The sequence below is a fragment of the Ceratotherium simum genome, chromosome 17, assembly GCF_057802395.1.
Source record: "Ceratotherium simum simum isolate JZ-2026a chromosome 17, ASM5780239v1, whole genome shotgun sequence".
NCBI classification, from domain to species: Eukaryota; Metazoa; Chordata; class Mammalia; order Perissodactyla; family Rhinocerotidae; genus Ceratotherium; species Ceratotherium simum.
The window spans coordinates 1,678,108-1,690,488 of NC_141916.1; the positions used below are offsets into that span (position 1 = coordinate 1,678,108).

General features: G+C 44.8%; 1 protein-coding gene across 2 annotated transcripts in view; it reads left to right on the forward strand.

The window, feature by feature from the left end:
• BEST3 (bestrophin 3) overlaps positions 1-12,381 on the forward strand; it is a 38,123-nt gene that overhangs the window by 10,340 nt on the left and 15,402 nt on the right. For both annotated transcript variants that reach the window (XM_004429405.3, XM_087441934.1), the window contains exons 4-7: positions 5,057-5,211; positions 6,402-6,479; positions 6,581-6,733; positions 9,932-10,012. In XM_004429405.3, coding sequence (XP_004429462.1) covers positions 5,057-5,211; positions 6,402-6,479; positions 6,581-6,733; positions 9,932-10,012 — 467 coding nt within the window. The remainder of the gene's footprint in view (positions 1-5,056; positions 5,212-6,401; positions 6,480-6,580; positions 6,734-9,931; positions 10,013-12,381) is intronic.

Here is a 12,381-nt window from a genome sequence, read left to right on the forward strand (position 1 = left end):
ATGGCTTGTAACAAGCATTTTTTAATGGAATGGAACAGAACAGGAAAATCAGAGAGCACATAACGTAGAAGAGCCAATAATTGTTTTAGGAACCATTCGTCTTACTGCGGTTCATGGTAAAAAATGTCTGACATACTTCCCTACACACTCCATCTCCCTGTCAATCTCATTTTGTCCCCTTGATTTTCCTGTGTGACAGGGATTTCTAAATCTCTACTACTGAACTTAGCCAGCCCTGGTGGTCTGGTGGTTAAGATCTGACACTCTCACCGCCACACCCTGGGTCCCTTTCCCGGTCAGGGAACCACACCACCGACCTGTCAGTTGTCACAATCTGGTGGCTGCGTGTTGCTGTGAGGCTGAAAGCTCTGCCACCGGGATTTCAAATACCAGCAGGGTCACCCGTGGGGGACAGGATTCAGCAGAGCCTTCAGACTGAGACAGACTCAGAAGAAGGACCTGGCTACCCACTTCCGAAAAAATTGGCCATGAAAACCCTGTGAATAGCAGTGGAGCATTGTCTGATAGAGCACCGGAAGGTGAGAGGATGGTAGAAAAAGACCAGCCAGGGTTCCCTCTGCTGTCCACAGGGTCTCCAGGAGCTGGGATCCACTCGACGGCACCAACAACAATAACCAGTGAATTTAAAGGATAGCTGTCATTGAATCTGGTGGCTTTGTTCCATTCATTTGGGAAATACAGAGATGAAAATGAGCCAGGTGCATTGCAATCTTCCTGAAAACGTCATCTCTGAGAAGGGCTCAGATGCTGAATGCACAACTTTCTCTCCCAGAAAGGACTGGCAACAACCCCATCCTGCCTTCCAGATGCAGAGCTTTTAGTTCTCCTGCTAATAGAGCCTCCTTTGCACACTCTGCTTTAAAGGCAAAGACACCTGCCTCAGCTTCAGCAGAGGAAAACAGACCAACTGTACAGCAGACAAAATCCACAATAACTGGAATATTGTTTATCAGTGGGCTTAATTGGTCCTTCAGCTTGAGGGAGATAAAATTTTGCCCTAAAGTGGCAGATCCTACTCCATCAAACCATGATCGCAAGTCGCAAGTAAATACAAACATATATATGTATGTGTGTGTGTATATATATTTTTTCTTTACTCTGATTTGAAGTATTAAGGAGGGTTCTTTGTGATAAGCACTATGAAAATTACTGAGCAGAGCTGAACCAGCCAGAAAGCCAGAAGGAAAAGAGAGAGCAGGAGAAACTCCAGGCAGACGCAAGGGCAGGATGAAACAGCGACGTCAGGAGTGTGGAGACGGTTCAGAGTGTGGTGTGGAGATAGATGTTCGAGAAGACGGGGGAATGTGAGGACCCGCCGGCTGACAGCGCTGCCGAATCAGCAAACCAACGCCTGCGGTTAACATCGCCTTCGAGAGGAAGGTGATGACCACACTCAGAAAAAGATCGTCTGTCTCTGGTTAAAATGGCATCAAGTGCTGAGGAGGGTAACTTTCCATTTCATCACAAACGCTCTTTGAATTGATTTGACCAACAATCTAGAGATTTCTTCAACTGACCAATAGCTCAATTTCCGAAGATGAGGTTACTTTGGATGAAATGTGCGATCCTGCAGGGAATAATAAAAATAATTCTGCCCGTAAGCTCTTGGAGGACACATTACTGTCTGGTTGGTGATTCATCTTTCACAGCACCTAGCAAAGGACTCAGTAGATTTGGGCTGAAAATTTAAGATCAGCAACTGTCCTTGCTCCACACGTCCCCTTCCAGTCGGTGGGTGGGCTGCACGGGGGAGTCATCCTGCTTCAGTGTCTGCACTAAACACACCCTGACTCTGCACTTGCTTTCTGCTAAGAAGCCAAGAAAGGACTTGCCAGCACAATTCGATCCATACTCCTGAATGAAAAATAACCAGAGGTAAAGTCATTCTTTGGCCAAATCAGAGAGAATACAGCCAGTATGTAAGTGGGGTCATTTTTGAAAATTGCACAAGAATATAGCTGTTAGATGATTGATATGAAACGCCTGCGAGTGGGCTTCCGGGTAAAGGATGAATGGCCACAGGCAGTCTTTCAGCATAGAGCCAGGACGGGTCACGTGTATCTATTAACTTCCTGTAATAAGATTTAATCATGCCCTACAAGTCTTTAAAAAACAAAACAGATTATCTGGATTGAGCAACAACTTGGAGAGGCACTGAGAAACAAGAAAAGAATTATCAGGCTCATCTTTGTTTTTGACTCCAGAGAGAGTCCAGTTCTCCAGGCCTGGGCAGAACCCTTCTCAGCTAACATAAATCACCTGAGTATTACCAAAAACTGGTCTCCTGTTGGTAAATATGGGCTCTGTAGTTGTTACTCTTTATTTCAAATACTGAATAAACAGAATCTTCCTTCGGTGGGGCAGTGACTTGCAAACATTGCTGTATGTCAGAATTTCCTGCAGAGTTTCCTGAACGTGCAACTGCCTGGGCCCAATTCTGTCCATCCAATCACGTGGGAAGATTTAAAGGGGTGATGCCTGGACCTCCCTCTAGACCAAGGGAATCAGATTCTTTGGGATGAGGCCCAGGCCTGGGCATTTTCTACAAGTACCCATGTGAGACTGTAAGGTGCAGACCTGGCTTGAGATCTCCCACCCTATCGAGTCCCATTCGGTAGGTGAGGGTGGGGCCTAGCCCTCTGCGTGTTTACCAGGTGTCACGAGCAATTCCGATGCCCATGATCCGTGGACCCTATTCTCAGAAGCACTGGCCTGGGTCATGTCAAGATCTAGGTAACTCTGAAGCTCCGTGAAGCAGTGACTCTCAGAACAGGCACGTCTCACCTCTTCTCTGACTTCTTTTCTGTTACAGCAACACTTCTTAACTAGAACTCAGTCCACACGGTGAGGAGGGAGGATTCTTTAAACAGGATAACCAGATTCCTAAACTGACTACAGGTGGTTAAGGATGTAAACTGTGTTAAGGCCAGAGTTGATGCTCTTCTGAAGGTGTTATCAGAATTTCATATGCAAATGATTACATTTCTGAGACAAATGTAACTCAAAATTAATATCTAACAAAAACCAGTTTTAGGAATAGGGTTTAACTCAGAAAACATTATTGATACTAAATCGTAATTAACATTTAAAAGTCCACTTAAGATAAAAAGTCAGGGGGCGAGCCCGGCGGCATAGTGGTTAAGTTCGCACATTCCGATTCGGCAGCCCTGGGGCTTGCTGGTTCAGATCCTGGTCATGGACCTACACACCACTCATCAAGCCATGCTAAGGCAGCGTCCCTCATAGAAGAGCTACAACTCTACAACTATGATACACAGCTATGTACTGGGACCTTGGGGAGAAAAAAGGAAAAGAGGAAGATTGGCAACAGATATTAGCTCAGGGCCGCTCTTCCTTAAAAAAAAAAAAATTAGGACGCTGTCAATTTGAGCTTTGTACAGCAACATTAAAAAAAAGAAAAAAAGAGAAAAAGTCAAGGGCTAAGTCCCAGGATAGTCATTGCAGCATAATTCTTAACAGCAAGAGATTAAAAGCAACTTAAATATCTATTCAGAGGAGGACTAGTTAAAATATTGTATACAATTAACTAGTATGCAGCTATTAAAAAGAATGATGCTGTTCTCTATATATTAACTAATATATATAAATATATAACATATAATATAAATATATTAGATAAATATAATATAAATATATATTATAAAATATATAACTGAAAAATAGAAACAAATGGCAGATACCTATGTAGTATAAAACCATGTGTGTTTTTAAGAATTAGGTCTGTATGAAAAACTATGTGTCTAGGACTGTGAGACTCAGTTTCCCCATTAATATTCCTTTGGCCCTTTTGGATTTTTGTACCATTTGAATGACTCAATCGAATTTTTAAAAAAACGAAAGGTCAAGTGTAAACTGGAAGCTTTTTAAGTCCATCTTTCTATGAACAAACCCTGGTACACAGTAGACATTCAATAAATGTTTGTTAAATAAACCTACTCCCTTATTCCTGCTCTCGAGTCACTCAAGTCTTCTCCCCTGGGCGTGTGGGCGGGAGGGCAGGGTAGACAGCTGCGGCTTCACGTGATATGCTGTGTCCTGACACTCACTGAGGGCTGTGTGTTGCACGTGATATGCTGTGTCCTGACACTCACTGAGGGCTGTGTGTTGCACGTGATATGCTGTGTCCTGACACTCACTGAGGGCTGTGTCTGTGCTGAGCGTCGTGTTAGCCTCTCCATACAAGGTGTTAGTCTCTCTCAGCATCTCAGGTAACTCCACAACAGCCCTGTGAGGTGGACGTTATCATCTCTCTTCACGTGAGAAATGGGCTGAGACAGGTCACTGCAAGCTCAGGGAAATTGTGTTACACACTCACACACACAGTTAAAGCAGCAGGTTTAAAGTGCAAAATGCCGTGAGAATTGTGAAAATAAGATGCTCATTACCCTTCCGAAGGGTCTTGGGAGGGGAAACACTGTGTGTGACATCACCACACTACGAGGCAGGAGAGTCCACGGCGGGAGCTGGAAGGGGGAATCCCTGGGGGGAGAAGGATGGGATCCGGAAGGCTTCACAGAAGAGGCGCCGTTTAGTTGGGCTTGTAGGAAGCGGTCAGAAGTCATGTGATTCTCGAGTACCGCACGGTACTAAGCGCTCCATGTGCATTATCACCCTCTATTCTCACAATCCTAACAGTTCTAAGTAAGTATTCTTCTTCTTCCCAATTTCAGATGAATAAACCAAAACCTAAAGAAGAAACCTTCCCCAGATGCTCTAGTCCACACTTAACGTCGTCTTACTTCCTACAAGCCGTCTCTCTTAGGGGTCGCCAGCACGCGTCGCCTCATATACTGATACATAACCTGTGTGTGCATGCACATGCGTGTGTCTGTGCTCAGGCGTGCACATTCCTTATCTCTAATTCAAGTGTAATCTACCTGAGACAGGAAACTCTATTTTATATTTCTTTAATATCTCTCCATTTATGCTCACGTAGTAGACACTGAATATTTATGGTAATATATTCATGCTAAACTAACTCTGTATAATCTGGCTACTTTTATTTTGTGTGAAGGTTTTATGACATCAGATGAAAGAAAATTATTCGACCACCTCAAATCTCCTCATCTGAAATACTGGGTTCCATTCATCTGGTTTGGAAATCTCGCAGCTAAAGCCCGGAAGGAAGGTAGAATCAGAGACAGCGTTGATCTGCAATCACTGATGACTGTAAGTACGTCGTAAACCGTCAGTAAAGGATGCTCATCAGAGACCAAGAGGGAGCTGGATGTTACAGGTCGGACCAGGACAAATCCGCTTTGTTCAATTCTGGTTCCAGAGCAACCACCAAGACTGGGCTAGAATCAGAACCCTCCACATGCAGGACAGGGGTGGGACACAGGCTTAACTCACACGGATTGGCAGTGTTGCTTGGAAGCTCTGTTTTAAAAAGAATTAGGCTTTGTAATTTGCTCTGTAAGAAAGTGTCCCTTGATTGATTAGCGATATCTGCCAAGGGCTCTGAAGAATCTGGTGCCCACACAGCATATTTGCCATCCCAGCTCCAGGATCCTAGAATAAATCTGGAGTAGAAATAAACCTCCCCAGTCAACTTCCCAAGATTGGAATATCCTGAGGTTAAGCCAGCTTTTCGGATGCTCCAGGAAACAAAATTGTGTTTTTATTCGGTGAAATAACCCTGAATTCATCTGAAAAACAAATTTATGTTTGTTTAGATAGATTTGTGTGACGACGACAGTCTTCTGCCTGGATTAGGCTAAAAGAAGCGAATAATTTAAAGATAGCTCCCAAATTAACGTGAACTCCTCTTCCCAATCTTAGATAATAACTTATGTGCAGCGGAGAAAAAAAATCAGTGGAACCCAGTCCTTCCTGCTCCAAACAGAGAGAGATTTTCTGTCAATATAAGCATCCTCATTTGTGGGGGGAGGGTTAAGATGTATTTACTTCTTTTTTCTAAGATCTATAGTAGTTATGTTTTCAAGAGATAGAGAAAAATAATTTGCTCTCCACATAATTTGCCAAAATGCCTAGACATGACATTTAAAATATTAACCACTGCCTTCCCATCACCACTTTGGGCCAATATACATGTTGGAAATTATGGATTCAATAGAATAGGGAGTGTTTGTATAAAGTCCTGATTTATCTTAACATTAAAAAAAATGTCCAAACGTACTCATCCTTTTTGTACATTGTTGAATGATGTTCACTGCTTGTCATTTTCAGAATTTTCCTTTTGGAGCGGCCTTCAGAACCAGTTTACCAACCTTGCAAAGTCGGTCCCATCATATTGCAGACATACTCATAAAATTCATGGCCACAATCTGAATCCTAGTAAATGTTTATTACCACACCCGCCATTTTAGTGAATCATGTTTTATCTGTTTCTGGCTCAGGAAATGAACCGCTACCGCTCCTGGTGCAGCCTCCTATTCGGCTACGACTGGGTCGGGATCCCGCTGGTCTACACCCAGGTATCAGATCCTGTGCACGTGATTCTGCTTCTGTCGGCCCACCTTGGCCTGGCTTGCTGTGGGCGGCCAGCTGTGCTCACTCGGGTTTATCTCTCTTCCAGGTCGTCACTCTGGCTGTCTACACCTTCTTCTTTGCGTGCCTGATCGGACGCCAGTTTTTGGATCCCACCAGAGGCTATGCGGGGCACGACTTAGATCTGTACATTCCGGTGTTTACTCTCCTACAGTTCTTCTTCTATGCAGGGTGGCTCAAGGTAGCCCACAGGCTCAGTGCCTGAGACTCGCTCTGTAATCGCTGTCATGTTCCACACTCTGCACGCTGATCCTTTACTGAGTCGCTCACGCATGAGTGAGTCAAAGGTAGATTTCACATTTAATAGCTCAGAGCTGTTATCACTTTTCAGCAGGGATTAAAGCCACAGGGCTGTGGTGAGTACTGTCCTGCAGTGGGTCCAAAGCAGCTTGTTTATGCAAAGAGATCGAAAGGCTACTCGTTTACGGCTATTGATCTTTTTGAGCCTTTGCTGCCCTTAGGATTACAATAATGTAAGTAAAGTAATAACTGCAACTGCATTGATATTTATACCACAGTAAGCAACTCAGCAGAGCAAAAGGGTAAATAAGAAGCCTTGTGTAGTGTACGTAAGCATTAACATGGTGTTATTATCTTGGTTCTGCTCAACTCTCTAAATAGTTAGCTGTGGCTCCCTGAAATTCCCTAGCTGTCCCACAATGTTAAATGCATCCCATTTTCAAAACCAGAACCGAGACCCAGAAAAGAATTCATGAGAATCAAAACCAGAAACACCAGCACTAATGACGACATTTGGTTTGCCAGGAAATTAAAAACAGGTCAGAACAGTGAGATCGACTTATCCAGTCATAGAGTGGAATGTATCTGTTCCCTTCACCACCACCCCGCCCCGCTCCCCAGATGTATGTGTGAATATCAGAGGGCTGATTCTTCCATCTCTTTTGTGAACTTCCAAAGGAGAAGTACGTGACGGAAAAAAACATCGATGGCTAATTAAGCTAACTGAAATCTAATGACAGTTTGAAGATGACTTTAATGAAATAGGATTTTCAAACGTTTGACCTTCCAAACGGCCACGTGCTGACGGGCACCGTCAAGGCTGTCCAGGTTGCGGCAGCATTTTCCCTGCAGATGCCCTCACTTTCACTGATTTGAGTCTTAACCAGGAAAAATAAATATGTTGTCATTTCAGATTACACTCCAAAGAGTAAAGCCATGTCCTTTACCAATGGCAAAAACATTTTTACAATGTTTTTGTAAACAATGGCAGTGATTCTTAATTACTTTTACCATTTAATACAGAAAAAGAGCAAGAGAGACAAATCGACTCTCATTTCCCATTAGAGAAAAAGTAGACTCTGCTTTTATAAACACAAAGTACCTGGCCTTTTATTGTGTCTCCTCTGAGATGTGCTGAGCTTTTAATCCTTTGCCTTGTGGCCCAGGTTGGCCAGCCTGTGAGGAAGTTAGCAGTTCCTCCTCTGACATGCTCTCTGAAACGTTAACATCCTTTTCCTTTATAAAATATTTTTAAAGGCAAAATATAAAAAGACAATCTTAGCTCCGTTAAGAGACAGGAGACCCCAAGAGAAGTGAGTTTTTCTGCCCAATGGGCTGTGTCTCAATTTCTGAACAGCTGTTCCATCTTGACCGTTCTAATACGTAGAAATCTTTTCAAAGTGTAGAGGAACCACCTTGACCTTATGAACAGTACATTACTGTTCATAATGTAATGGAGCCATAAGGAAATGTCCATAAGGAAATGTCCATAAGGAAATGGAGCCTCGAAAACAGAAAGGGATATTTTTGTGCAATAGTCAATTCAGAAACGTAGATATCATTTTGGTAGTTAAATGTAGACTCTAATACTACATGCAGGAGTGATCCCATGCAAGTGAAATTCTGGACATAACAAAAATATTTTCAAGACCCATCCAGTGGCCCATTTAATTTAAGGAAAACCCCAGGGAAGAAAGGGCAGATAGCCCCTCGGGAATTGCAATGAAGGGTTTGATGTGGACGTTGCTGAGCCTGGCTGATTCAGGGCACAGGCTCTGCCTAGGGCTGTCCCTTAGACAAGGGAGATGCGCTTCTCAAAGTCAGTGGTTCTCCACCCTGGCCACACATTAAAACCTCCTGGGAGTTTACCCAATTCTGATGCCTGGGCTCAACCTCACACCCTCTAAATCAGAACCTCTGAGAGAGGGACCCAGGCATCATTTTTTTTAAAAAGCTCCCCAAGTGATTTTGATGTTCAACCGAAGTTGAGGACAACTGCTCTAAGTGGTTAGACTTAAATCCTAAGAAATAAGTAGGTAGATTTTCTACCAAATAGTGTCAGAACCTAGACGGTCAATGAATCAATGGTGCCTTTATTTTATACACTTGTAAGTTTTTCCCATCTAGGCCCAATGAAAAAATCACACACGTGTGCTTGTGCACACATACACATACACACACACGCCCAGATAGTAAAAATCAAAAGAATTATTCAAAAAGGAGAATAACAGGTGAGTCATATTTGGCATATAAATCTCTCATCAAAAAGGCTATTCAATTCAGGAACACTGTAAGAACATTTCATGTTGACCAACTGTTAGAAGATGTGTGATAAGAAGCTACCTGAACTTTTCCCAGTGAGAAAACTAACTTACCAGATAACAGTAAACTCTTTAGGGTAAAACTAAGTAAGACACAAATTCCAGCTTTATGATTTACTAGCTCTCTGACTCATTCATCTGGCAGTTATGTCCAATAATTGTGAAAACTTCTTGTATTATTCCCTTCAATTGTTCTTTAAGTCTTTCTTTGCTGTTTAAACCTCCCTGTTTGCATTTGTCTTGTCACCTGGGCCTTTGTAAATCCTGTAAGAGCACAGGCGACCTCCCTCGTAGTGCCTAGCACGGTGCATTGCACATTGTCAGTGCTCCTTCAAATTTCGCTGGTTGGGTTTTACCCTGAAAACCCATCACTTGGCTCCTAAACAGCATGTGGCATCTCCTGGCACAGTCGGAGCCACTGGAGAGCACACCCATGCAGGTGCCTCACTCACAGTCTGAGAGTCGAGTCTCGCTTGCTGATAAACATCTGTGCACGTAGAACAACCCACCCCCTTCTAGGGTTCATGTTATGAAGATGACAAACGAAAACAGATCATAGGGACTGGCCCTGGTGGCCTAGAGGTTAAATTCTGTGCACTCCGCTTCTGCGGCCTGGGTTTGGTTCCTGGGTGCAGACCTACACCACTCGTCTGTCAATGGCCACGCTGTGGTGGCGGCTCACATACAAAATAGAGGGAGACTGGCAACAGATGTGAGCGCAGGGCAAGTATTTCTCGGGGGGAATAAAGCGGAGCATGAACAGGCATTCCGGTCTTCACAAGTGTCGTGACGGACGTATTCTACATTCTCCTCTGCAGGTAGCTGAGCAACTCATCAACCCTTTTGGAGAAGATGATGATGATTTTGAAACTAACTGGTGCATCGACAGAAATCTCCAGGTTAGAGGAGTTTTTCTTTCCTTTACAAACATTAATAATAAATCACTTGTGATGTTCAAATCTAAACAGACTCTGAACACGGGCCCCTTCAGAGCTTTAACCACAAATGCAAGAGGTTTGGCTACTCAGTGTCTTGTCTCAGGTCCTTCTGGAACCTCACAGGTCCTGGATCTCAGTTCCAGTGAAATTTAGTCCCTTTTAAATAGAATTTCAAGCCAGTTTTCTTTTTAAGTTTCTTTGTTAGTTTTACACAGCCTCTTCTGTCTCAGTTTTTGTTGTTGTTCGTTCCGTGGAGCAGATTCCAACTCCTAGAGACCCCGTGGACAGCAGAGCAGAACCCTGCCTGGTCTTTTTTTTTTTTTTTTTCTTTTGAGGAAGATCAGCCCTGAGCTAACATCCATGCTAATTCTCCTCTTCTTGCTGAGGAAGACCGGCTCTGAGCTAACATCTATTGCCAATCCTCCTCCTTTTTTCTTCCCCAAAGCCCCAGTAGACAGTTGTATGTCATAGTTGCACATCCTTCTAGTTGCTGTACGTGGGACACAGCCTCAGCGTGGCTGGAGAAGTGGTGCGTCGGTGCACGCCCGGGATCGGAACCTGGGCAGCCCATAGCGGAGTGTGCGCACCCAACCGCCAAGCCACCAGGCCTGCCCTGCCTGGTCTTTTTGCATCATCCTCTCAACTTCCAGTGCTATATCAGACAATGCTACGCAGCTATTCATAGGGTTTTCATGGCCAATTTTTTCAGAAGTGGGTGGCCAGGTCCTTCCTGTCTGTCTTAGTCTGGAAGCTCCACTAAAACCTGTCCACCATGGGTGGCCCCGCTGGCATTTGAAATCCTGGTGGCATAGCTTTCGGCATCACAGCAACACACAGCTGTCACAGTGTGACAACTGACAGATGGTGGTGTGGTTCCCTGACCAGGACAGGAACCCGGGCCATGGTGGTGAGAGCACCAGATCTTAACCACTAGACCACCAGGGCTGGCTTCCATCTCAGTTCAGAACAATATTTTAATTCATTCCTTAATCTGTTTTCTGTTGCCACCCAGAGAGATTAACAGTGACATAAAATGGCAGCAAGACACAATCAGATGTCAGTTCCCTGCAGTCAGACACGCAGCAGCGGGACATGGGGAGCATGGGGCAACCACCGGCCTATGTCTCAAATCTGTCTGAATCACCCCAAATGGACCCCCGTGCCCTCACCCTGAAGCATTATTCCAGAGAGCTTTTTCATGAAGAACCAGCATGAGAGAATTTCCCTTTTAGGGAAGACTCTCCCCAGACTGTTCTCTACCCAGAGAACCACAGACTGACAAAAGGCCTTCAACTTGTTTCAAGCCTTTACTCAGCTCTTAAATGGGTTCAAGCACTTCACCGTAGACCACTGTTGGTTAGCAAACCAGCCCCCATACACAGAGAGCCGGGAGAGGTTGAAGAAAGAGGCCGGCCGCTCCAGACTGGTAGGTGACAGGTGCAAAGGAACTTACTTACGAGGCTTGTCTTGAGCAGCTGCAAGACGAGTAGATCTCGACACCTGCCCACCAGAATGTGAAGAGTTTACACAGGGGCCGGCCTGGTGGCGCAGCAGTTAAGTGTGCGCACACTGCTTCGGCGGCCCGGGGTTCGAGAACTCGGAACCCTGGGCGCGCACTGACGCACCGCTTGTCAAGCCATGCTGTGGCGGCGTCCCATATAAAGTAGAGGAAGATGGGCACGGATGTTAGCCCAGGGCCAGTCTTCCTCAGCAACAAGAGGAGGATTGGCATTGGATGTTAGCTCAGGGCTGATCTTCCTCACAGAAAAAATAAATTAATTAATTAAATAACCACCCTCCCCAAAAAGAGTTTATACAGAGGCCTCAACGGGCTCAGCCACATAGACCATCCAGGTGGTCTCATCTTACTCTCTCAAGGCTGCATCCTCAAACCTGGCTCCCACTGTGGGAACAGTGGGCAGGACGTACAGCCCAAGGACAGGGGACGGGGTGAGGAGCCTCCCATTGCTCGAGGGTCAGCCAACAGTCACGTCCTCTCGATGACCGCCTCCAGCAATCACACTTTTGGTCTGTTAGAGAGGAGGAGTAATGCCTGGGCACTCACTCTCTGTAAAGATTGGGTTCCCAGAGGATTAATAATTCATCCACGCATCAGTTTATCAGAGTCAAGAGGAGAGACCACTACAGCCCCAAGCAGGACAGGCTCGTTGACAGACTTGTCCAAACAGACAAACCAAAACTCAGGGCACAAGAGCAGTGATATCAAGTATAAACGTGTTTATGGGATCAGCAGAACGGGGTGTGGAGAATCCTCACCTCCCGGTAACATCCGGGACTATGAGGCTGCTGTCAGCAGAGCCACTAGGCAA